The sequence below is a fragment of the Aphanomyces astaci genome, assembly GCF_000520075.1.
Source record: "Aphanomyces astaci strain APO3 unplaced genomic scaffold supercont1.23, whole genome shotgun sequence".
Taxonomy (NCBI): domain Eukaryota; phylum Oomycota; class Saprolegniomycetes; order Saprolegniales; family Verrucalvaceae; genus Aphanomyces; species Aphanomyces astaci.
The window spans coordinates 506,387-528,661 of record NW_009798286.1 but is presented as its reverse complement, the minus strand read 5'-3'; the positions used below and the strand labels follow the sequence as shown (position 1 = coordinate 528,661).

Here is a 22,275-nt window from a genome sequence, read left to right as displayed (position 1 = left end):
GTACTCCTGCCCCCAGTTGTGAGTCGTAAAGTTGTGTTATATTAAGTCAATTGTGCTGTATTCAATCAAAGTGCGTGGATAACTCGTGCGGACTTTATGTTAAGTGAAACCTTAAGGGTACCGGAATCGCAAATTATGTAGCGTGAACTGAAAGGTCACTGCTGTATGTAGTGACGCAATAACTGATGGGGTCCATTCGAGCGTCCTAGAGTTGATCTCCTTCGGCAAAGTCCAGTTTGAACTTGATGCTTCGTCCTCGGAACATGGCATGTCGATTGTCAATCTTCAATGTTAGTGTGCCATCAACGGGCATCATCCATGTGCCTTGTTGGGCCCCATCGCTCGCTTGCAACTCGGGGCGTTCCCACAACACTGTAACGTTGTTCGTGATGTTATTGGTTCCTCGTGCATTCGCAGTGACAAAGGCCTGAACATCGACGATCTTGCCTTCGGCTACGAGTTTGAACGACACTCTCATGCCAGCACCGACAGGGTAGTCCAAGGATTGTGTTGAGCCCGGACTGAGTGTGATGCTCGATAGGCCGTCGGCATCGACAGAGTTGAAGGGGGTGGTCTGCGAGTTGGGGACGCCCCCGATGCAGCACCCACCCCCACAGCGACACATGCCTCCCAGAAACGTCGGGATATTCTACCAGATAGAAGGTGATTACCTTCTCAACACTACAGGACGCAGACTAGACAACGCATCCTTGCTGCAATGAAGTTGTTCTAAGCGGTTGAGCAGGTAGGAAGGTACCTTACCTCAACGCCAAGGTACCGATTGGCGAACGGACAAGCTGCCAGGGCCTGTCCAGACGACTGGCCAGGGCACATGACAATCTTGGCCACCGTGCGCTGACTTAAGAGCGGCTTGATGAAGCGGAACACCCATTGAAAGATGCTGGGGGCGTTGACAAAGATGGTGCGGCCCACCAATTGCGGGTACATTTTCTCGGACAGTTTGCTCGTGGCGCCCAGCATCTGCGAGAAGCGCGTATCATGGCCTCGAGCGATCGAGAACCCCGTAAAGTCGAGCACAGACAACATCTTGACAAGCGTCCGCTGCTTGCGCGATTCTTGGTCGCACTGGACAAGGAGGTTTTCTCTGTACAGCATGTAGTACTCGACCACGTCGTCAAACGCAACGGCGTCCATGAGTGCTTGGGGATTGCACAAGCCAATGCGCACGTAAAACACGGGCTCGCCCAACGACGTGGACTTGTGCGCCGAGGCCACCTGTAGGCAAGATGAAGCGATTAGAGTGTCTGTAATAAACCGTCGGGGATATGTACGGGTGGGATGACACTTTCCTGGAATTTGGTCACTTCATGGTGCAAAGGTGGCTGCTGACCCGATTTGATTTTGGCCAACATAGCGTGGCGATCCTTGCGCCATTGAATCGTAAACCGACATGGCTCTTCGGCGGCGTCCGCCGATCCGTTGCTCAGCACAAAGCGCAACAGCCAAATGTCGTCGTACTCGTCCGTCAATGCATCCCCGAGACGTTGACGAAGTGCATCGATCGTCACCTTGTGCTCTTGCAACAACGCGTCCAAATCTCCTCCGCTCTTGCCAGTGTCGGCCATGAGGAGGCTGGTTGACAAACGCGATTGACAAAATGGAACGCAGGTGATAAGATCTCACGGCCATGCCTTTTGGGAATGAACAACGATGATTGGTTAGCCAAAACTATAGCCTTACACTGATTGGCTGAAGCCCTGCCGCACTTTTACGCTCAAGGTTTGACAATGGAGCCATGTGAAACCGACTCGTTCACAACCTATTCATTGTTGTCATATGCAATCAGTAGTTTGCATGAAAAGTACGCGTGATGTGATGACAAGTAGAAGCCGATGCACAACCAACCATACCCGATCGCATTGTTATGCTCATCAGAAAATGTAAAACCTATTAACTGTAAACGTTTTATTACCGAATAGTATTTATTGACTGTGAAACGGACGTTCACGTTTCATCTAAAAAAGTAAAACGTAGTACTTCGAAGTATTAATATAATACTCCAGTATTACTGTATCTATTGGTATTAAACGTTATCTAACGTTATCCAACAAATTTGAAACTGACGTTCATTGACACCCATGATCTTGATGTGGCCGCGGGTTGTTCTGGCCAGCATGGTGATGCTGTCGAGTGTTGTTGTCGGTAGAGCCACTCGACAAAGCTTCTACACGTACAATGCACGGACTCAAATGGAGCATCGTCCATCGGCCAATCGTCGTGACATCCATGACGTTCTGGACGTGTCGTCCGTGTTTGTCCTTGACGTTGGCGAGCTCCGCGTCGACCTTCCCATGCACGATGGATCTAGGGTGGCCTTCACGACACGCGCGTACAACGGTCATATTCCTGGCCCTACCATCTACGCCGTCCCGGGCGACACATTCCGCATCGTGCTGCAAAACCAATTGTTGCCGGGGGATGTGAACGAAACGAGTTTGCACTTGCATGGCCTGGTCCGTCTAATCGAGCACATAGTTGGTTGACCCACTCTCACGTATGATCGGATGCATGTAGCATGTTACAAACGACTTGACATCGGTTCTGCCATCGCAAACCACCATGTTGACCTATGTTATTCCGTGGGACCATCCATCCGGGACATTCTGGTACCATCCCCACCGTCATGGGTTGTTGAACTCGCAGGTAACAACACAAAGAGCTTTCAATGTGTCAGCCATCCCACGATCCTCCTACTCTCCTCCATTGACCAGTTCAATTCCATTAATGGATGTAGTAGATCTCGGGACTCATGGCAGGGGCAGTGGTGATCCTGGACCGCGTGTCAGACCTGCCACCCTCGCTGCAGCATGTACCCGATCACGTGTTGGTACTACAAGGTGTTTGCTTGACGGAATGCGCCACAGTCCACGATGTGTTGGCATCTGCGATTCAAGGCACAGGACTCCATCCACCTTCATCGACGACGACATTTGACCCCCAAGTGATTATCCACAACAACACGACCCTACCTCTGAAGGGCATCCAGTTGTTGGTCAATGGCGAGTCTGTGCCATCTTTGATTATCCCTCCATCAACTTGGGTACGCCTTCGGTTCGTGAATGCGCTCGCCAACAACATCGTCGAGCTTAAACTTCCATGCACGTCGCATCTCCTGGCTCGCGATGGCGTGACCAAATCCCACTGGCGACAGGTCGATCTCTTGGTCATGCCTCCCGGCGGCCGCGCCGACATTGCCGTACGCTTGAGAATGAAGAAACATGCATGAACATGACGTTACAGTATATGGACTGACATTTAGTATGGGTGACACGATGTAGATGCAATGTCAAGTGGCTAGCACACGATCGGTGGTGGTGGTGGACAGAAATCTCAAGCGGAACGAATGGTTAGGACCGTTTCACCATCGCGCACCGAGCCAAGTCGCGTTGGTGATTCTCACGGCACACTCTGACAAACGCAACTACCAAGGCGACGACGTGCCTCCGCTCGAAGCATCTCCTCCACACGTGACCTTGCCGTGGTACATGACACAACCGAACGACGCCGCCAAGGACTTGCGGGAATGCGACGTTGCGTACGCCTTTACCACGGACGTAAATCCCTCCGATGGCAGCATCATGTTTGGTGTGAACCATGTTTCCATGCCCGCCAGGGATCCTCAGGTGACGATCCTTCGACGGAACGAGTCGACCATGTGGTGTGTGGGCTCGAACGCCACGCACAGCCATCCGTTTCACGTGCACAATACCCACTTCCAGGTTGTCGACTCGACGTGGAACTCGACCCAACCTCACTTGTACGACCTAAGCGAGTGGCGCGACACGATTCCCCTGTACAAAGACCACGTTCGTCTGCAGTACGTGAACTATTTGATGGTGCCATTGAGGCCATGACTCATTCGCGTGCCATTACACTTCTTTTTTTCGTAGGTTCACGCCAGCGGTCCTTGGTGATATGATTTCCCACTGCCATATCGCGTGGCATGCAGATCGCGGCATGGGTCGCATGTTCCAAATCATCGAGTAGACCGCCTCGTACAGGTGTAGCTACGCCTTGCCAAGCGCCAACTCAGTGCGCCAATTGACTTATTTAAGCCAACAAGTTGCTTTGAACATTTCCCTTACAGGAACCCTTTTTATCAGCTGTCGCATCAGGTCTTGCTTTAACGCAGATGGCCAATTTATGGTGCACTTGAAAGAGACCTCGTAGTAGAATGCAGCTTACTCGTCTCTCAGGATGGGGATTCCAATTTTGAAAAGTGCTGCAGGATGCTGAAATTTCGGCATACTTATTTATTAGTATTAATAAGCTTGAATTGACTTTCAATTTCCACGCAAATCAAGGCAAAATAGGAGGGACGGTTTATGGTGCACGGATGACGATGCCGTTATTTTCGCCGACAAATATCAAGCAGTTAACTGAATTAACGCCCACATGGCGGCCTACCTGCCGCTTTTCCCGACAAGAGGAATCGATTGGACTTTCGGTGAAGTGCACGACTGGGGCTTACTCCTCGCCAAAGTACCGCCTGCACAAAATTATACACACGCGGATGCCCTGTCGTAGCTCGCTCTATAGCTGATCGTTCTTATGCGGGTGTATACAATACACAAGTATGTCCGAACGAATATGTTCGGACAAAATATGTTCCGCTGAAGTCCAATACAAATATCATATATGTCCGACTGAAATTGTCCGGTGTCCGCAAAGTGATCATATTCACCCATACTACAGTAGTATTTTTTGACGGCGACAATGAGGCTCAAATCCAGAGGAATAATTCCATGACAGCAACAGTTCCACTGTTGCATACATAGTCATTTCCCTTCAAGCGAACCAATATGTAAATAAGACACCCGGTCCCCTTGTATTGCTATGTATTCCCCTACCCGGTATAGTAGCTGGAATGTATAGCTTTCACTGCATTTAACTATGATATAATAAGAACAAGTGGAATTATTACACAAGCAACAGTCGAACTGTTGCTTGTAGGGGGATTCATGACATTTTCTGGATTATGACTGTACTTGAAGTTTAATGGCTTGGTACTAGAACTTCTTAATATCCAATAAGAGTCCATCACACCTTGATTCTTGCACACGATTGGCTATTATAACACTACCATCTCCTCAGACGAACTTACTGTATCTGAACCTGACGTGAAATGTTGACAATAATTTAAAAAATCTCATTTTATCACACTGAGAGTTTGTATGTAGGTGAGATGGAACAATTTTTTAGTGTCCACCGCATGTCAACCGGATTTTGTTTGGATTTCCCCAAGTTTCCACTGTCAATTAGCGAAGCAATATGAAGGTGCTGGTACTGGCCTTCGTGGTCTTGACAGGCAATGGCGGTGTGAGTAGTGCTGCCAAAGGTCCGCATTACGACGCTAGTAGCGGCATTCCTGCGTGGGTCGACATCGATACACCCAAGAAGTTCTACAAGGCGACGTCGTCGCGCGGCGAGTCATGGGACCTCGTCATGAGTGACGAATTCAACCGACCCGGGCGCAACTTTACGGCGGGCGTGGATCCCATGTGGACCGCGATCGAAATGGCGGACGGCGTGAACGCCGCGCTCGAGTACTACTCGGTCAACATGACCGAGACTGTCACGGAAGCTGACGGCCGCGGCGTGTTTCGCATCATCACCAAGTTGGACGACATTTCATTCCGCGTGTACAACCAATACAAGAACCCCCCAGGGTTCCAGCAAAGTCGCATGGTAATATATATATATAAGTCCTTTCGACGCCAAAATACATCGTCATGATGTTTGTTGTTGTAGTACTACCGAAGTGGCATGTTACAATCGTGGAACAAATTTTGCATGCAGGGCGGGCTCATCGAAGTGAGCTGCCAGCAGCCCGGGGTCACGGGGGCCAATAACCCTGATGCAAACAACCCACAAGCTCGTGTCACTGGAGGTATTGTACATTTCACCCAAACTTTGACTAGAGTCATTTCGCAAAATAGCATTCGAATGCATTTGATTCAATTTAACAGGCTTGTACTATCGATATGATACAAAGATTAGTATATATATATATATATATGGTCATTTCTGAAAATAGCATTCGAATGCATTTGATTCAATTTAACAGCCTTGTACTACCGATATGATACAAAGATTAGTATATATATGGTTTTGCCCAATGCAGAGGGGTCAAACGTGTTTGGATTGGCAGAAATTCGCCAGAACGTGATTTGATTGGTCTTTAATGCATTCTCTTTAGACATTCGATTATTCTGCTGAGGGCTTCAAATCGATTTGACAATATATACCTGACACCACCATAAACATCATCACCCTTGTCGGCATAGGCATCTACTACCCGACATGGCCTGGCGTGTGGCTGCTAGGCAACCTCGGCCGCGCTTTGTTCATGGCGTCGACCAGCCGCATGTGGCCGTGGTCGTACAACGTGTGCGACGCCAATCTGGAAAAAGATCAGCGCATTTCCGCGTGCGACGGCAACCCCGGGTTTGGCTTGAACCCGCACCAAGGTCGTGGGGCCCCTGAGATCGACATCTTGGAAGGCGGCGGTGCCGCCATCTCTTCGTCCGTCCAAATCGCGCCCGGCATGCCAGACGAGTACCGCCCCGTGTTTCCGATCAACGGCGAAAGCCCGTACTGTATCTACAGCAACGAGTGCAAAACCATCGGTACCTACCTACTACCCTTTGAAACTTGCGACTTTTATCGCCACACAACTCCATCGATATCGAGTCTTCTTCGCTGTCTATTGACTTAGTTTGTATGGAAAGATATCGTCCAGTATCAGTTCTTTTGAGTGGATTGGCCACTGGATTCGTGATCTGTTTGGATTGGTCGTATAGAAGCTTTTCTTATTTTTAGTATTGTCGATTTGATACAAATTTGGGGGGGAATCGCGCCGACCAAACCGATCCACAATCGATCTGATTGGTTGAATTTCATTGAGAAGGTTTTGATTGGCTAATAATTTTGAGCTCATCTGAAGTAGCCAATCAAATCGATTTAAATTCCAACCAGAAACCACGCCACAACACGAAATTTCACTCGAAAGCACAATAAATCTTTTACTTCTTATCAATTTTTTGTTCAAAAAATCATGAAATGTTAACTTTATCGATCGATTGTCTGCTATCGATTTGATTTTCGAATATCGATTTTTGACAAAATCATATCGAGTCGTGATGTAGGCGCCAATACCCCCGATGTGCCGTCCAGTATCACGGCGACGCGTGGCCACCGCTCATGGTACCAAGGTCTTCGGTACGCCGCGCATGTGTGCGCCGCCAAAGCCGACCAAATTCAAGTCGCATCACAGATCAACGCAAGCTTGGAACTTGGCATTGTCGACAACTCATGCAAGTTATCGACGTGTCCGGCATCGTTCGACGTGAACGGGGATCGGGGGCCTGTGGACGGCAAGGCTGGCTCGGGATTGTACTGGGGCGTCAACAAGGACGGGCAGTGTTTTCCAGTGATGAACGGGTACAACGGCGCGTACTTGTGCGATCCGTACACGACCAACAGCAAGTGTACGGCGCCCCTACACTCGGACGGGAACGGGAACGGAAACAAGATCGCGCCGTTCGCGTACCAAATGGACGCGATTTCTGCCAACTGGCCCGTCGAGTTTGCCGCGTACTCGGGGTACCTCAAGTACCAACTTGAGTGGGTGCTGGGCCGCCGAGGATACGTACGGTGGATGATCGACGGCGTGCCGCTGTTTGAAATCCCCGCGGAAGCCCTCGAATCGCCGCCCCAGAACGCGGCCAAATCAAACCCGAAGAAGCTCATGATCGAAGAACCTTTGTACCTGATCTTCAACACGGCGCTGTCCACGAGCTGGGGCACGGTGCCCCCGAACGCCGGCAAGCCGTGCCGGGGCGACGGCCTCGACCCAAAAGTGAACCGGATCTGCGACGCATACCCGCTCTACCTCAAACTCGACTACATACGCGTATGGCAAAACACATCGACCATGTCAGTTGGATGCGATCCTGCATCCCACCCCACACGATTGTGGATCGACGGCCACAAGTCCGAGTATGAAGACATAGACAACCCCAATATTGACGTGGACGGCAACGCATTTTGCAATGACAACGCCGACTGTACCTTGGGCGGGTCCATCGTTACGGGCTCGTGTAGTGCATCGAACCGGTGTGTGTGTTCAGCCCCAGCGGTATGTGTTGTCTTGTGGTGTTGCTAATATATATATTGTGGATATGGTACAAATTTCCAGACCCCGTCGAATCGAACCTCGCCACCGCCGAATCACGAATAATTGACGCTATTGAGTTCTCCATTTTTGAGTGGATTTGATTGGCTCTTACAGAAAAGACAAGTATATATTCAACCAATCAGAACACTCTAGCGTGATTATTCAATATTGATTAGACAAACCACGCGAATTACTTTTGGAAGTTTAGAGCGAATTCACAATATATATATATCGTCCTTTTTACCGAGTATTTGGACTTGTGTGTGTGTGCCTGTTTGGCTATTTATCGATCGATGGATTCTGTGTACTGACTTTTGTATGGAAAAGCTGTCCTGGGGTGATTGATTGGAATCAGACATGAATTTAAAGGTACATACATGAATTCCATGTGGATGACGGTTTTTTCGCAACCGGATTGGCTAAATTATTCGTACTTCTGCCGATGATGATTCTTGTGTGCATTTAATTTGGTTGTGTGTATCAGTCTCCATATCGCTCCAGTTTAGAATAAACTCAACCACATGCCTCGAGACTGATTTGGAAGGGTGATGGATCATGGGTGGTGGTAGGTGTGGGGAGGACCGCGATGCACGTCGAACCGAGGGAGCGTGAGCGGGTCGTCTTCGGATGGGCCGATGGGACCGCCGCTGGTGGCCGTGCTCATCATTTCCGTGTTGGCGACGGCGGCCGCGGCCGCGATCGTGTACATTCGAGGACGCGGCAAACGGCTTCAATTGCGCTTCCGAGGTAGGGGATTATTGATTGTCCTTTTATTACCCAATTGTTGGAGTTTTGTGCTGCTGATTCTTCGCCCGATCGATCGATGTTTTGTACAATTGTCCTTTTACCCCAACTTTGGACGTGTGCTGATTCGCCAAGTATATCGATTCTTTGCATTCAATGCCACACTAATTTAGTCACATAGTAATTCGTGGTTGATTTGGTTGAAGAGTGGATTTGATTGGCTATTTGATTAGTGAACTGGGTTTTGATTGGTTGTATATCGATCGATTGTCTGTCGATTTGGTGATACTGCTCATTGGATATTGAGCACTCTACTCCAATTTCGAATCGACTTGACAATACTCCATTTTGTACTTCAAAGTGTGTAAAGAATTGCCATCTAGTGATGATATAATCACGTTTATTCAGTCGTCATACACTAATTACATGATGGTTTCGTACAATTTGATGGGCTCAAAATACTTCTGCCGATTATTCAAGTGCACATATTTGGTTGTGTCTCGATTCTTCACGTAGCTAGAACCAACACAACTATATATATCATGGGAAAAACAAGATTATCAACGGGGTATATATTTACTGGGTAGGAAACTTGTATGCGGACGCGAATGCGGCGGCGATGACGATGCCCCAAGAACTGAATTTGAGAGGCACGGTCATGAGTCGACAAGGAAGCATGGAAGAGATGGCCGCGTCCAAGAGTGCCGCCTCGCGCACCGACACGATTCGATCGCGTCGGGTTGTGTAGACGACGATTGTTATACAGCATCGTTTGTAGCCAGAGCAGACTTTTCATCGAGTTAGAACAACCAAGCAAGCACATTATTGGACATATAGGATTTGACGTTGGTTTTGCACACAAGTCAGTTTGGACTAGTACTGATGCGTGCCAATAGAGGGTGCACTGCTGGAATAAAGCTCTACTGCAGCATTTTGCAGTTAAGTTGGACGAATGCCCGATATATTTGGCCGTGCATCCGATATATTTGGTGGTGTGCCCGATATACTTGGCCATGTGCCCGTTTAACTCCCCTAGGACCATTTAAAGTTTATTTGGCACACCGAGGTCGTGTGCCCGATATAATTGGCCGTGTGGCCAAGAAATTGCCCATCTGCCCGAAGAATTGTGTCGTGTGCCCGATGAAAATGGAAATCACGCAATAAGTCAATTGAATACTGTGGATTCGGTACGAATTTCCAGACCCCGTCGAATCGAATCATCGAATCACGAATCGACGCTATTGGCTCATCCAATTTTGCGTGGATTTGATTGGCTCTTAAAGAAAGGACTAGTATACAGTATTCACCCAATCAAAACTCCAGCGTGATTCAATATTGATTACAAGTGCAAGACTGTACACAAATCACGCGAATTTTGGAAGTGTATAGCAATTTCACAAAAACGTTTTAGAAATGGTCGTTAAACGACACATGCAGCATCCTTGCTGTGACGTCGCATACCAACGTCCATGTTGCCCATGGCGTCCACGCGTCCATCGAGGGTGCATACCTTGAGGTAAATCGAAAAGTGAGCTCTGCGCGCGACGGATTCAAATTTTGGATTTGGAACTATGGACGAAACGTTGAAGTATAGGGGCAATATTTCAATTGACATCATTACCAGAGTTAGCTACGGCCCATGCTGTGCGTTCCTTGACGATTCGAATAATGGGCATTCACATCCACCGGAAGGCTCTACTACGTCTACATCCATCCAATCGACTACGGGATGTCAATATGTTGGAGGAAAGCACGCGCATTAGAGCCTGTTCCGACTAAAATCTCGATTGGGGTAGGTACGAGTTGGCAAAATATTTTCGACTCGTTCGCACTTGAGACGCTAAAAACAAATCAATTTATTGGCTATTAACAGTTAACCAATCATACTAGCTCATACCACGGTAGGCAGGACCCAGTTTGAATCAACGAAAGGAACCCAACGGATGCTCATTATGTTGCTGTGATGGACTAAGGGGTGAACGCGATGCCATGCCACCTCAACGTTGGTGCAGTTACAATCGTATGTGCCACGCGTGCATCGAAGGTGTCGCGTGAACCATGCAGTTCATCCGCCGAATTCCCCCGATGAACATCGTCTACAAATATTTACAAAATCACGATGTTCATCGTGCCAAATCAAGGATTTGGTATAAGAATCACTTTGATGGCATGAAGTAAATAGGGATAAAGGTACTAGTAATGATAATATGAAATAGGATCAAGTTGTAGGATGAAACAGTGGCCAAGCCTAACGTTGCCCCGAGCGCCCGGGAGGCCGTACGAGAGCGCGGATCTAAGCTTCTCACTTCACCGAACGATCTATCTTTTCTTCTTGTCGGGCAGCGGCAGGTAGGCCGTAGGCCGTGCTGCTCCCGGACGAGGCCTGTATCCAATGACCTAGCATTATCCTAATTTACCCTCATCTCTACTAATTAGGATATGACCTAATGTTATTGTTGGATGACGTTTGGATGACGTTTGTAAATAATTATTCGGAGTACTACTGTATTGCACAAGCCTTGATGGAACCATTTTTCCGGTTAACGATGTCAATCATACATTTTTTCCTTGATTTGATACGATAAACATCGTCAAAACATCATAAACTGGACACGATGAACATCGTGGGATTTGGTCAGACGTCCTGGAACCATACACCAAGAATCGGAGTGTTCTGGACAATAGTCCAAGTGTTGCTCGGTACGACAAATGGTTTGTAACGGAGGAGCGGTAGCTACTGCCATCGGTCGACGAGAAGACTGCTTCGATGGCAACACACAGCGCAAGAGCGTCATCCATTTTGAACTTGAATGGAGGCTGCAACGACGTCGTTGACTAATTTTTGATTGGATACAGCTTATCTTTGTTTATACCAATCAATATGCATTCCACCTCGTTCTCTTGCGAATGAGGTAGAATTAAAAATACGACGATTTGATTGGCTCTACCCCATTCTGAGTTTTAGTCGGAACAGGTCCATGAAATATAGATATTTGAGTCATTGCATTTTCATCGGGCATAAGACACAATTCTTCGGGCAGATGGCCAATTACTTGGGCGCACGGGCACACCGCCAAATATATCGGGCACACCACCAAATATATCGGGCACACCACCAAATATATCGGGGATTCGTCCAACTAACGGTGTAACGTTAGTAAGCGCTCCCTCCGTCCTACTTTAATTGGCCGATCAGAAATAATGGCGATAAAATCCTCATACCTGTTAAAACATGATATTAAACTTACCATATTATAGGGGTAAATCAACACCTTGTGGAGCAGCTTTACGCCTCGTACTGTCGTTACTGCCTTCCCATCGTGCCATCTAACATTAGAACTTCACGCTAACTATGATGTGCGTCATCTACAATCTTTCAGCTGGCCAAATCCAAGACTTGAGGTTATACTACGTAGTATTATTTAACGTATATGTAATGTAGTTAAACCCAAAAACTAAATTACTGTAGTTAACTGTAAATCCCGATTTCATGAGTTTTATCACTTTAGAGGTAGGATAAAGGTCCATTTACCTCCGGATATAATGCACGGATACTAGTCTCATACAAAGATCAAGACATATCTCAGTGGCATCGCTGGGCCAAATTCACAGTCAATTCGCCCATGCAGAATATCGCTTGGTTAACTGTCAATGTCTTTTTTTTCTTGATCAATTCTTCACCAAATGTAAATCTGAGTCGTATAACTTCTTCACCACGTTAACTGTAAGATCTCTCGATTCTACGTCTCTACTAAAATTTTGAGAAATGAAAACGAAATATGTAGCAGTAAGAAAATTCTGTGAAAAGTTCGTAGTTTAGGTGACGTGCACCATACTTAAGACGCTGCTATGTTATCGAGTGCAATTACTTGGTGCTTGGCTCGGACTTTGTCACTTCGAGTAACGTTATGAAAATTTTGTTTCCAGGTAGCGTTATGGGCATTGACGAAACATTAGGAATGGCGCTTCGCGTATAAATCTTTGTTTCAGTGACTCGAAACAACTTCAAGAACGCAAGCATATTAATAACACCTCCACTCTGGTAGCTACATAGGGGTTAGGCGCATTGCCCTCATGGAAAATCAGAAGCAAGCCGAACTTCTACGCACCAAAATATAGGCGACTGACACACCTTTCGGATTATCCCTCCTACATTTTGCCACGATTAATCTTCTTGGTGTACAAGCTGCAAAAACTGGGGATTGACTGCACTGGTGCATTGCTTGCTATGTAAGCTTACTACAACAGTAGTACTACGTAGTATTAATAGTATGCCTGGAAAGTACTACTACTACTACTGTACACATGGCAATAATGTCGTTCTAGGACGTGGCTAGGACATTGACAGTAAAATGTTTACCTTGTACAGCCCTTCAACAATTGTTGAAGTGGCATACCCCAGCTGTCCGACGAGGATAGAACCACACACTCTGGTCCGAATCACGGCACCTTCAGTCGTCCGACTTGGATCATTGTTCAATTTGCCTGGCACGATGAGCAACAATGCACAGAACCCGAAGGGACGCCACGACTTGGAAGAGCGAGTGGCGCACCTCCAGTCGGTCACGAACTACAAGGGCGACTTCAAAGATGCAAAGTCCCCTTTAGAGCTCGAAGACGGCGCGTTGGTCGCTGGTGGCGCCCTGGACCTGCTTTCCAAGGAAGCGTTTGCTTTGTTTTCTCAATACGCCGCCATCGGTGTCATCTACGGGTTGATCCCAGCCCTCAACTTCCCCATTTTCAACGTGTACCTGCGATTGGAAGGGTACCAGACGGCTTCGTACAGCACGTTGGTGATGTTGGGGTGGTCGTTCAAGGCGTTCATGGGCATGATGTCAGATTGCTTCCCCATTTTTGGCTACCGCCGCAAGTCGTGGATGTTGATCGGGTGGATGGTCACTATGATCTGCTTGATGATCATGACGTTCTCTTCGTTGGGCGAGCCATACTGCAACCGTGAAAAGGCTGCGAAACGAAAGTCCAGGGCGTGCACCAAGCCTTACTCGAACGCGTCGTTGAAGGACCATGACTTGTTCAACCTCAGCGCGCCAGACAACGGGGGCTTGTTTATCATTTTGTCCATGTTTGTGTCGTTGGGGTACGTCATGGCTGCGTGTGCGTCCGATGCCATGGTGGTGCAGTACGCCCAGCGCGAACCCCTTGCCATCCGTGGCCGCATCCAAACGGCCATCTACACGGTGCGCACGTTCACGGGGATTGTGTCAAGCGTGATCGTTGGTTTCGGTTTGAACGGGGCCAACTACAACGGGTCGTTTCAGTTTTCCATGGCACCCAACGTCCCGTACGGCATCTGCTTGGTGCCTTGCGTGGTCGTGGTGTTGTCGACGATCTTCATCGTGGAAGAAGTCAAGACCCCCCCGATTCCGCTTAAGGTGTGGGCGGGCAGCTTCTGGGACTTGCTGCAGCAGCGCGTGATGTGGCAGATATGCGCGTTCCGGTTCATCAACAACATTTTCCAAGGCATCGGGTCCACCGCGGGGGCGCCCATGTTCAGTGTCTGGGCCAACGTCGAGCCGTTAAACGACGCGTTGTCGTCGGTGCTCGGCGGGTTCATCTTTTCGGGGATTTTGGTCGTGGTGGGCAAGTGGGGTCTGCACTGGAACTGGCGCTGGGCCATTGCGCTCAGCTCCATCGGTTCTATTTTGATTGACGGCGCCATCAACTTTATGACGATCTGGAACGTGGTGCGCAATCAGTGTTTCTACATGGGTGGTGCTTTGGCAGAAAAAGTGCCTGGCGGGGTGCGCTTCATCGTGGCGACGTACTGCGCCGTGGAAATCGCCGACGTCGGCAACGAAGGGGCCACGTACGGCTTGGTCACGACCGTGTCCAACTTGGCGTCTCCGTTTGCTTCTGTCATTTACAAGGTAATCGACTCGTACTTTAAGCTGTCGCAAGACGACATCCGGAACGACACGACCCAAGTGCGTTGGGATGTGACGTACTCGTACATCATCTCGTACATGTGCAAGTTGTTTGCGTTGGCGTGGTTGTGGATGCTGCCTCCTCAGCGCACTCAGATACAAGAGCTCAAGAAGAAGGGCGGCAAGAGTCCTTTGGCCGGTGCCATCTTGCTGGTTATTTTCTTCACATGCTTGACATTTTCGGTCACGACCAGCATCATGTCCATCTACCCGTCCACCAAGTGCTACCGCATTGCTGGCGGCAACGGCATGTTTGACCCCAAGTCTGGTGCTTGCCCGACCGTCACGGCCGTCATGGCCGTCATGGACAACAAGGATAAACGATTGTCGTCCTAGATATTACTGTAGTATGTTAACGGCCAATTATTGCCCTCATTTTGACCCGTTAGCTTTTTGACCATATCTCATGACAAAATGAATACATACTTCGTAATAAAGTTATACAGTGGTAGAGGAAAGAATGCTTCAAATTCATCGGAATTTGGAGTATTTTAGTGTGAGTCATTTTCGAAATGACTTGGATATTGCTGATTTGCAGACTCATGAAGAAAACACTCTATTTCTTCAGAAATACCAGAGCAAGTCATTAGTAGCTAAAGCATATTGGATATAAACGAGGCTTTCACTCAAAAATTCATGCACTTCCGAAATATGTGACGAACTGGTTTGGTGACCTATTACGGACACAACTTTAATAACGTAAACGGCCATTATTGCTACTCGCAAATTTCAAAACTTTTGCGTTTGTTGGAATATAACTTATAGTAAACGATAACTGAGTCCAGATCGAATCAAGGACAAAGTTTCCATAATAAAATAGTTCAGATATATTTATACTTGTTGTTTGTATGCATTTTATTATTATTTCTCTACTGCACACAAATTTCAAATAATTTATTAACACATGTATTTATCAGTGGCGACTACTCGCCATGGGAGGCAAGGACGTGCCACGCGAAGTACTGTACGGCTGGCGCTGGCAGCTTCCGTCGCAAACCGCTCTGCACGGCGCTGTAGGTATCTGCGTGGTGTTTTCAGCTACCATGCACTTGTAGCGTGCCATGACGGCACGATAGTGGCCTCGAGGTGCAACGGCATCACACTTCCAGGACGGCTTCGCCGTATTCATTCAGGCTTTGATGGAGGTCGAGGATATTCGAGGCAGTCTGGTCCTGGAGGCGCTCCATCATAGACGACACGTTGAGACGCATGGTACAAGAGATGAGTTACGAGTAAAGGAATGGTTAAGGCACTCTTGAGGATGTTGAGCTGTCGTTTTGACGCGAAAAATTTACAGCCAACGAGAATTTGAGTCGAAGGGCGATGGAAATATACCTCTATATTTACATATTTGATTAGTAACTTCATATTTGACAAGTAGATGAGTAAAAAATTACGAGGTTTCTTGATCACTGCTGTAGTTGTCAATCTTTCAGCCAATGAGTCAGTATTCTTTTTTATCGTATATATATTGTCAGTTGGGCTACAAAATGCGAAATGTCTCGATGTGATACCAATATATTACACTATTTGAGCAAAAACTGTGTACAGTAATTCGTCCAGAGGCCTAATGCATATTGTCGATTTGATACAAATTTTGGGTGTTTGCGCTATCGTGTCACGCCAGTGATCCGCTTTGTGAACGAGTCTGATTGGCTCAATTTGAGAAAGCTCAGTGTGATTGGCTAAAGACTTTTGACAGCCCTACACTATACATCGTCCATTTTGCGCGCCATAATTCTTCAACCAGTATTCGACGAGCCATGACTGCAGACGACAGTCCAGCCTGGAACACGCAATCGTCGCAGACGTCCCAACCGACACATTCGCAAGGCGACCACGGACACTTTGTGCGAGAAGCACCCGTTTGCATCGTACTTGGTGATCCAGTTCGACATGGCTTGCTCGCTCTTTCCCTACACAAGCGCCAATCGAATCGATCTACGAACGACGCGTGGTTTTTTAGGAATTCACGCCAAAATCCAAAATTTCGCTCGAAAGCACAATACTACGAAGAATCCAGGGATAGATTGTTGCGTGGTTAAGCGGTGCCGAATGGGCAAAGTCGAAAGGTGGCGTAACCAGTATGTAAAGTGCCGTATATTTCAATTTACAGTGGTCGATAGTCTCGAGGGGGCCTTTATGTATACGTGGAGCTAAGCTGTTGTTTGTTGGAGTTGGTGTGTGGGTCTGTCTACCTGAAGGGTAGACTTTCGCAGTCGCCACGAATGATATGTATGAACGAGCTAGGGAGTGCCTACCGGTAGGAAGTTGCTGTGTGATCTATGTCGCGGCAACTAGTTCAAACAATCTAGGCCGAGAAAGTGGCAGCGTGGAAATGTCGGAAAAAAGAAACATCGTCATCTGCTTCTTGTAAGGACGACTGAACTCACCACCACACCCGAGCCATCGTTGATCCCACCCCGTTTGACGTTTCATTTCACGGACGGTTTCAGCAGGCGTTACGTCGTTAGCTCATCGTCCAGTTCTAGATACCGCATGACGATGTGCCATGATTGGAAGCAAGTTGCAGTGGCTTCGATTGTCCTTGTGATGGTAGAAGCAGGAATAATGTGCCCGAGAGGATCGTTCTGGGACGGTTCTGCATGTACGTTGTGCCCAGGTAAGTACTTATGACTACGATAGACATCTCACCACATGTTGAACCAACACTACATTAGCTGGTATGTTTGGGGCCACGCGTGGCCTTATATCACCCTTGTGTTCTGGTCCATGCAGCGGGGGATACTTTTGCCCAGTAAAGCGAAAAAAGCTAGGTATTATCTTCGTTCTTGACCTCGTTTCCACATAGGTAGGGTCAACGTCACCCGTCCAACAGCAGTGCGGGTCCCCAAACTACTATTGTCCCCCCGGTACCCCCCTACGACGCACCGTGGCTACTGGGTATTTCACCGTCAAAAGTACCGACGGAAATGGTTTGGACGACTTCTTGATGTCGGAGCCGTATACATCGTCGGCCCAAGTCCAATGTGAAGTCGGTCATTACTGTATCAGCGGCATCCAATACCAATGTCCACCTGGAACGTTTGGTCAAACTCGAGGGCTCATATCAAAGCAGTGTTCTGGATTATGTCCTCCAGGTTTACTTCATGATGTCTTCGGATTTTACTGATGTGTGCAATAGGTACCTACTGCCCCCTAGCGTCGCCAACACCGGTACCTTGCCCCCCAGGGTTTTATGGGGCAACTTCGGGTCTTCAAACTTCACTTTGTTCTGGCGTTTGCCCCAAAGCCAATTATTGGTATCATGTGCTCAATGAATACTTGCCGTAATCGAGTTGAACACGTCATGTAGTTTGCTGTCAACGGTGACCCCCGAGCCATGTCCAGCTGGATTGTTTGGCAATTCGACTGGCTTGGTTTCAAAGCAATGTTCCACCACTTGCACTGCGGCATCATGCATTCCACCGTATTGTCGTGCCGGATATTATTGCCCCCTCGGTATGTATCGCTTCATTACGCATCATTTGACGTGGTTGTTGTAGGTACCCTTACTCCCCTCGAATGCGGGGGTATTGAAGTGTATTGCCCCGAAGGCTCGTCGATTCCAACGACAGTATCCCCCGGTTACTACACTATATCCACTCCAACGTTGAATACTGTGGACGGTCCTACCTATATTACAGGTAGCATTGTCGACACAAGCACGTTGATTTACCCCATTGTAGGCCAAACACAGGCCCTTACTGCGGCCACCATTCGTGTGAACCAGCAAATCTGTGAGCGGGGAATGTATTGCACACAAGGACAAAAGAGAAAGTGTTCGTCAGGAACTTACGGCGCCACGGAAGGCCTCACTACAGCTTTGTGCACTGGAACGTGCCCTGTGGGCTACTACTGGTACGTTGCCAAAGCACAATGGAGATGAGCAGAGAGTATGTCGTAGCCCTGAAGGCTCGTCCGACTACAGTCACTTTGCTTGTCTCGATCCCTCCGTCTTTTGCCCACCAGGCTCGTCCACCCCCGTGCTCGTTAGCTCTGGGTACTTCTCCCTACTTGGTGTCGATGGTCGCCTCCGAATTGGGCAACAAATCTGCCCCGCAGGGTCGTACTGTGTGCGGGGCGTAGCGCACTTGTGCCCCCTTGGAACGTAAGCCACGTCTCGATATCGTCTTGGCTTACAAATGACGTCAGATTCGGCTCGTCAACAGGCCTCAATTCGACAATGTGTTCTGGACGTTGCGCCCCTGGATCCGTGTGCCCACGGGGTTCAACATCTAATCAACAGCAGCCTTGTCCCGCAGGTGATTTTTTCGACTTGTCATCCATCGTCAGCGCGATTGATTGATGATTAGGAACGTACACTACCAACGGTCAAGCATGTGCGCAGTGTTTGCCTGGATTTTGGTGTGGCCAGGGGTCGTCCACTCCCACGCAAAACGAATGTGGTGGCACTGATGTATACTGTCCCCTGGGATCGGCTGGTCCATCCTCTGTGCAACTTGGATATTACGGCGCAAACCCGAACTCCAATCTTAACCGCGACTTTACCACTCAAGTCCAATGCCCAATCGCCAACACTGCTTTGATTCCACAATGCCCATCCATCACGATTGGCCCCAACAATTCGTTGTAGATGGGTTAAGCTGTGTGAATTGCCTAACTTTTCGTTGCTTTGTCTACCGAATGGTGCTGTAACCGTTTATAACCACTAGGTTTTTCTTGATTGTTTTTTTGTTGGCTGCGAATTAAATTAAGCTGAAAGCATAGATTTGTATTTATAAAATACACATTTCTAGCTTTGAAGCATGTTAAAATTAGAAAATGTCAGTCAGAAATGAAAAAAATTAAGTTTTACCACCGATGCGAAAGGTTATAACCACTTCGAGAGCAGAAGGGTTTGAGACCCCAAAGCCCTTCTGCTCTCGAAGTGGTTATAACCTTTCGCATCGGTGGTAAAACTTAATTTTTTTCATTTCTGACTGACATTTTCTAATTTTACATGCTTCAAAGCTAGAAATGTGTATTTTATAAATACAAACCTATGCATACTTTCAGCTTAATTTAATTCGCAGCCAACAAAAAACAATCAAGAAAAACCTAGTGGTTATAACCTTTTGCATCGCACCGGTGAAATGACCTGGCTTAGAGACAACCCTATACGGATAAGTATCCGTAGTTGGTTGACAGTCAATTCACCATCCGACACAGCAAGATCGATGGAAGATAAAGTGAAGGCGGTCATCAGCAAGCTCTTTGCCGAGTCTCCGCCACTGGTGGTAGATGTCAAGAACATGGATGTAGGCGTCCTCTCGCACGTGTTCCACGTGACGGTCGCGTTCGACAATGCCCAGCCGCCACGGCACTTGGTGGTGAAATGTCCTCGACCTGAATTTCCATTCCTCCACAGCATGTTCGAGGTCGAAAGGGCGTTCTACACAGAGACCAAACACGATGCGATTCCGTTTCTACTCGCACCTTTTCTGCACGCATCGTCGGAGGACGTGGTTCTCGACAAGGTAGTCAATGTCCAGTCGTACAATTGCTTTGATGGGTGTCCTGCCAAACTTGTTCCTACGATCCTTCGCAAGCTTGGCGCCATGCATGTAGCGCACTGGGGTAAGGTCCATTGTGATTCTCCATCGTGGTTTGTCTAAGGCCGATTGTGAATACATACCAGGCCAAACCTTTCCGCAGCTGGCCTCTGTACCTGGCATTGGGGCCAGTCTCAGTGGCGAAGCCAAGCAGGCCCAATTCCCCTCCCTGTTTGCGCCGTTCCTCGGCACATTGGACGATTCCGAACTGGCCCAGGCACTAGAACCGATTTGCAACCAACTTTGCGTCGGCAATGCCACCCTGTCTCGAGTCCACGACATCGTTGACACGTGGCCGCACAAGAGTCTGGTGCACGGCGACTTTCATGTGGCCAACATGCTCTTTGGTACACTGAAGGAATATCTATACAAGGCATGTTGTGAATAATAATCCTTGTCTTGTGTAGACGGCAAAACAAGCGACGACATTTGGCTGTTGGACTGGGCCACGTCCGGTGCCGGCAACCCGTTGCGAGACGTGGCGTTCTTTTTCATTGTGGGCGTGGCAACCGATGTTCGACGAAGCGTCGAACAAGCGGTGTTGGACGAGTATGCTGACCAGGTGGCGCAGGCTGTGCCAAGCTTGACCAGTCTGGATGTGTGGCACATGTATCGGCTGTGTGTGTTGAACCAATTTTTGATCCTCGTCGTGTATAACGAGCTCACGATGAGTTTGGCCGAGCAAGGATCGTCTGTCGTGAAGCAAGACACATTGCGTCGAGGGTTCGTCGAGACCAACAGACGCGCAGGCCGAGCGGTGCTGGATGTGTGGCCACATCTCCACGGCATCCTCCTCCACAGCCCCACTGGTCGTTCCGATACTGAATAGCGCAAGAGATGGGAGAACATAAACATGAAATGCAAGTCACGACAATAGTATGCTGCGCGAGATTGCACGTAATCTCGGTAACGCAGCTCCAATCTCGTCTGCAGTTCTGTATTACTTCGAAGTATTTAGATATGCAGAAGTAAAACTGCTTTCAAAAGTCTCAGCATGGCCATGCAATGCATACACAAAACATTTTGACACCCATCATGAGAGCGTTCCAAGGCCTCTCAGCGCTTATTTACCTCATACACCTGGCTAAGAGTACCGATGCACATCCAGAATCAGGCCAACTCGCGCACGAAAAAGACAAAAACAACCAGTTCATCGAAGCGATAGACCATCGACTTCTACAAAACTATGTTAATCCAGAACCCACATCGGCACAGTTGACCCCTGAGCCTACCGCGACGGAACAACCCACACCTGAACCAACCTTGGCACCTACAACCCCTGAACTTACCACAAAAGAACCCACCTCAGCGCCCGCGACCCCTGAACCGAGTGCGACGGAACAACCCACACCTGAACCCACCTCGGTGCCTACGACCCCTGAACCTACCATGAGTGAACAACCCGCACCTGAACCCACCTTCAGTCAAGCCAAGCCAACCCAAGAACCCACGTCCACGGTGCAGCCGACACCTGGAGCCACCTCTACGCCTGCGACGCATGAACCCATAACGACGAATCAACCCAGTCGTATACCCAGTTTTGGCAACTTGCCACGCACACCTCAAGCAACGTTGGTGTTGGTGTCCTTGGAACCCACGAGGAAAGTTCCGTCCTCCACCCAACATACCCCAATTGTGGTTCCTGCGTCGACGTTGATGCCTTCGCCAACATCAGAATCAAAGCACTCACCTTCATCATTAGCTCCTCCAATACCACAATCTACAGTCAAGTTGAATGTGAAGCCAAGTGCATTGGCGCTGTCGAAGTCTACATCTACAACGCAGGCTACGTCACCAGTTGATCCATCGTCACAGTCTCCTCATATTCCGA

The 22,275-nt window shown here is 48.4% G+C and overlaps 8 protein-coding genes across 11 annotated transcripts; 7 read left to right on the top strand and 1 right to left on the bottom strand.

Annotated features, from left to right (window-relative positions):
- Positions 1-22: 22 nt before the first annotated feature.
- On the bottom strand, positions 23-1,609 carry H257_09531 (hypothetical protein). Its single transcript, XM_009835772.1, has 2 exons — positions 763-1,609; positions 23-649 (listed from the first exon to the last, which is right to left on the bottom strand). The coding sequence occupies exons 1-2, from the start codon at positions 1,153-1,155 to the stop codon at positions 206-208; spliced, it is 837 nt and encodes a 278-aa protein (XP_009834074.1). The 5' UTR covers positions 1,156-1,609; the 3' UTR covers positions 23-205.
- H257_09532 (hypothetical protein) lies at positions 634-1,609 on the top strand. The gene has a single exon (XM_009835773.1). The coding sequence runs from the start codon at positions 1,287-1,289 to the stop codon at positions 1,599-1,601; it is 315 nt and encodes a 104-aa protein (XP_009834075.1). The 5' UTR covers positions 634-1,286; the 3' UTR covers positions 1,602-1,609.
- A 475-nt stretch (positions 1,610-2,084) lies between these two features.
- On the top strand, positions 2,085-4,101 carry H257_09530 (hypothetical protein). The gene is made up of 5 exons (XM_009835771.1): positions 2,085-2,474; positions 2,536-2,664; positions 2,759-3,217; positions 3,300-3,838; positions 3,912-4,101. Exons 1-5 carry the CDS (start codon positions 2,100-2,102, stop codon positions 4,006-4,008), a joined length of 1,599 nt encoding a protein of 532 aa, XP_009834073.1. The 5' UTR covers positions 2,085-2,099; the 3' UTR covers positions 4,009-4,101.
- A 1,159-nt stretch (positions 4,102-5,260) lies between these two features.
- Positions 5,261-9,802, top strand: H257_09529. Of its 2 annotated transcripts, XM_009835769.1 has the most exons (6): positions 5,261-5,709; positions 5,773-5,911; positions 6,309-6,650; positions 7,170-8,161; positions 8,770-8,947; positions 9,532-9,802. In XM_009835769.1, the coding sequence occupies exons 1-6, from the start codon at positions 5,293-5,295 to the stop codon at positions 9,690-9,692; spliced, it is 2,229 nt and encodes a 742-aa protein (XP_009834071.1). In that variant the 5' UTR covers positions 5,261-5,292; the 3' UTR covers positions 9,693-9,802. The 2 variants fall into 2 exon arrangements, with proteins under 2 accessions (XP_009834071.1, XP_009834072.1); XM_009835770.1 differs by lacking the exons at positions 8,770-8,947; positions 9,532-9,802 and having other exon boundaries at positions 7,170-8,241.
- Positions 9,803-13,437: 3,635 nt separating this feature from the next.
- On the top strand, positions 13,438-15,225 carry H257_09528 (hypothetical protein; the record flags this gene model as incomplete). The annotated part of the gene is made up of 1 exon (XM_009835768.1): positions 13,438-15,225. One exon carries the CDS (start codon positions 13,438-13,440, stop codon positions 15,223-15,225), a length of 1,788 nt encoding a protein of 595 aa, XP_009834070.1.
- Positions 15,226-17,383: 2,158 nt separating this feature from the next.
- On the top strand, positions 17,384-19,565 carry H257_09527 (hypothetical protein). 3 transcript variants are annotated; one of them, XM_009835767.1, is made up of 10 exons: positions 17,384-17,512; positions 17,571-17,647; positions 17,702-17,990; positions 18,035-18,152; positions 18,206-18,351; positions 18,396-18,536; positions 18,579-18,750; positions 18,797-19,000; positions 19,062-19,154; positions 19,206-19,565. In XM_009835767.1, the coding sequence occupies exons 1-9, from the start codon at positions 17,389-17,391 to the stop codon at positions 19,129-19,131; spliced, it is 1,341 nt and encodes a 446-aa protein (XP_009834069.1). In that variant the 5' UTR covers positions 17,384-17,388; the 3' UTR covers positions 19,132-19,154; positions 19,206-19,565. The 3 variants fall into 3 exon arrangements, with proteins under 3 accessions (XP_009834069.1, XP_009834067.1, XP_009834068.1); XM_009835765.1 differs by having other exon boundaries at positions 19,045-19,154; XM_009835766.1 differs by having other exon boundaries at positions 17,571-17,990; positions 19,045-19,154.
- Positions 19,566-20,045: 480 nt separating this feature from the next.
- On the top strand, positions 20,046-21,376 carry H257_09526 (hypothetical protein). The gene is made up of 3 exons (XM_009835764.1): positions 20,046-20,469; positions 20,531-20,791; positions 20,852-21,376. The coding sequence occupies exons 1-3, from the start codon at positions 20,070-20,072 to the stop codon at positions 21,271-21,273; spliced, it is 1,083 nt and encodes a 360-aa protein (XP_009834066.1). The 5' UTR covers positions 20,046-20,069; the 3' UTR covers positions 21,274-21,376.
- Positions 21,377-21,479: 103 nt separating this feature from the next.
- On the top strand, positions 21,480-22,246 carry H257_09525 (hypothetical protein; the record flags this gene model as incomplete). Its single annotated transcript, XM_009835763.1, has 2 exons — positions 21,480-22,096; positions 22,147-22,246. The coding sequence occupies 2 exons, from the start codon at positions 21,480-21,482 to the stop codon at positions 22,244-22,246; spliced, it is 717 nt and encodes a 238-aa protein (XP_009834065.1).
- Positions 22,247-22,275: the final 29 nt, after the last annotated feature.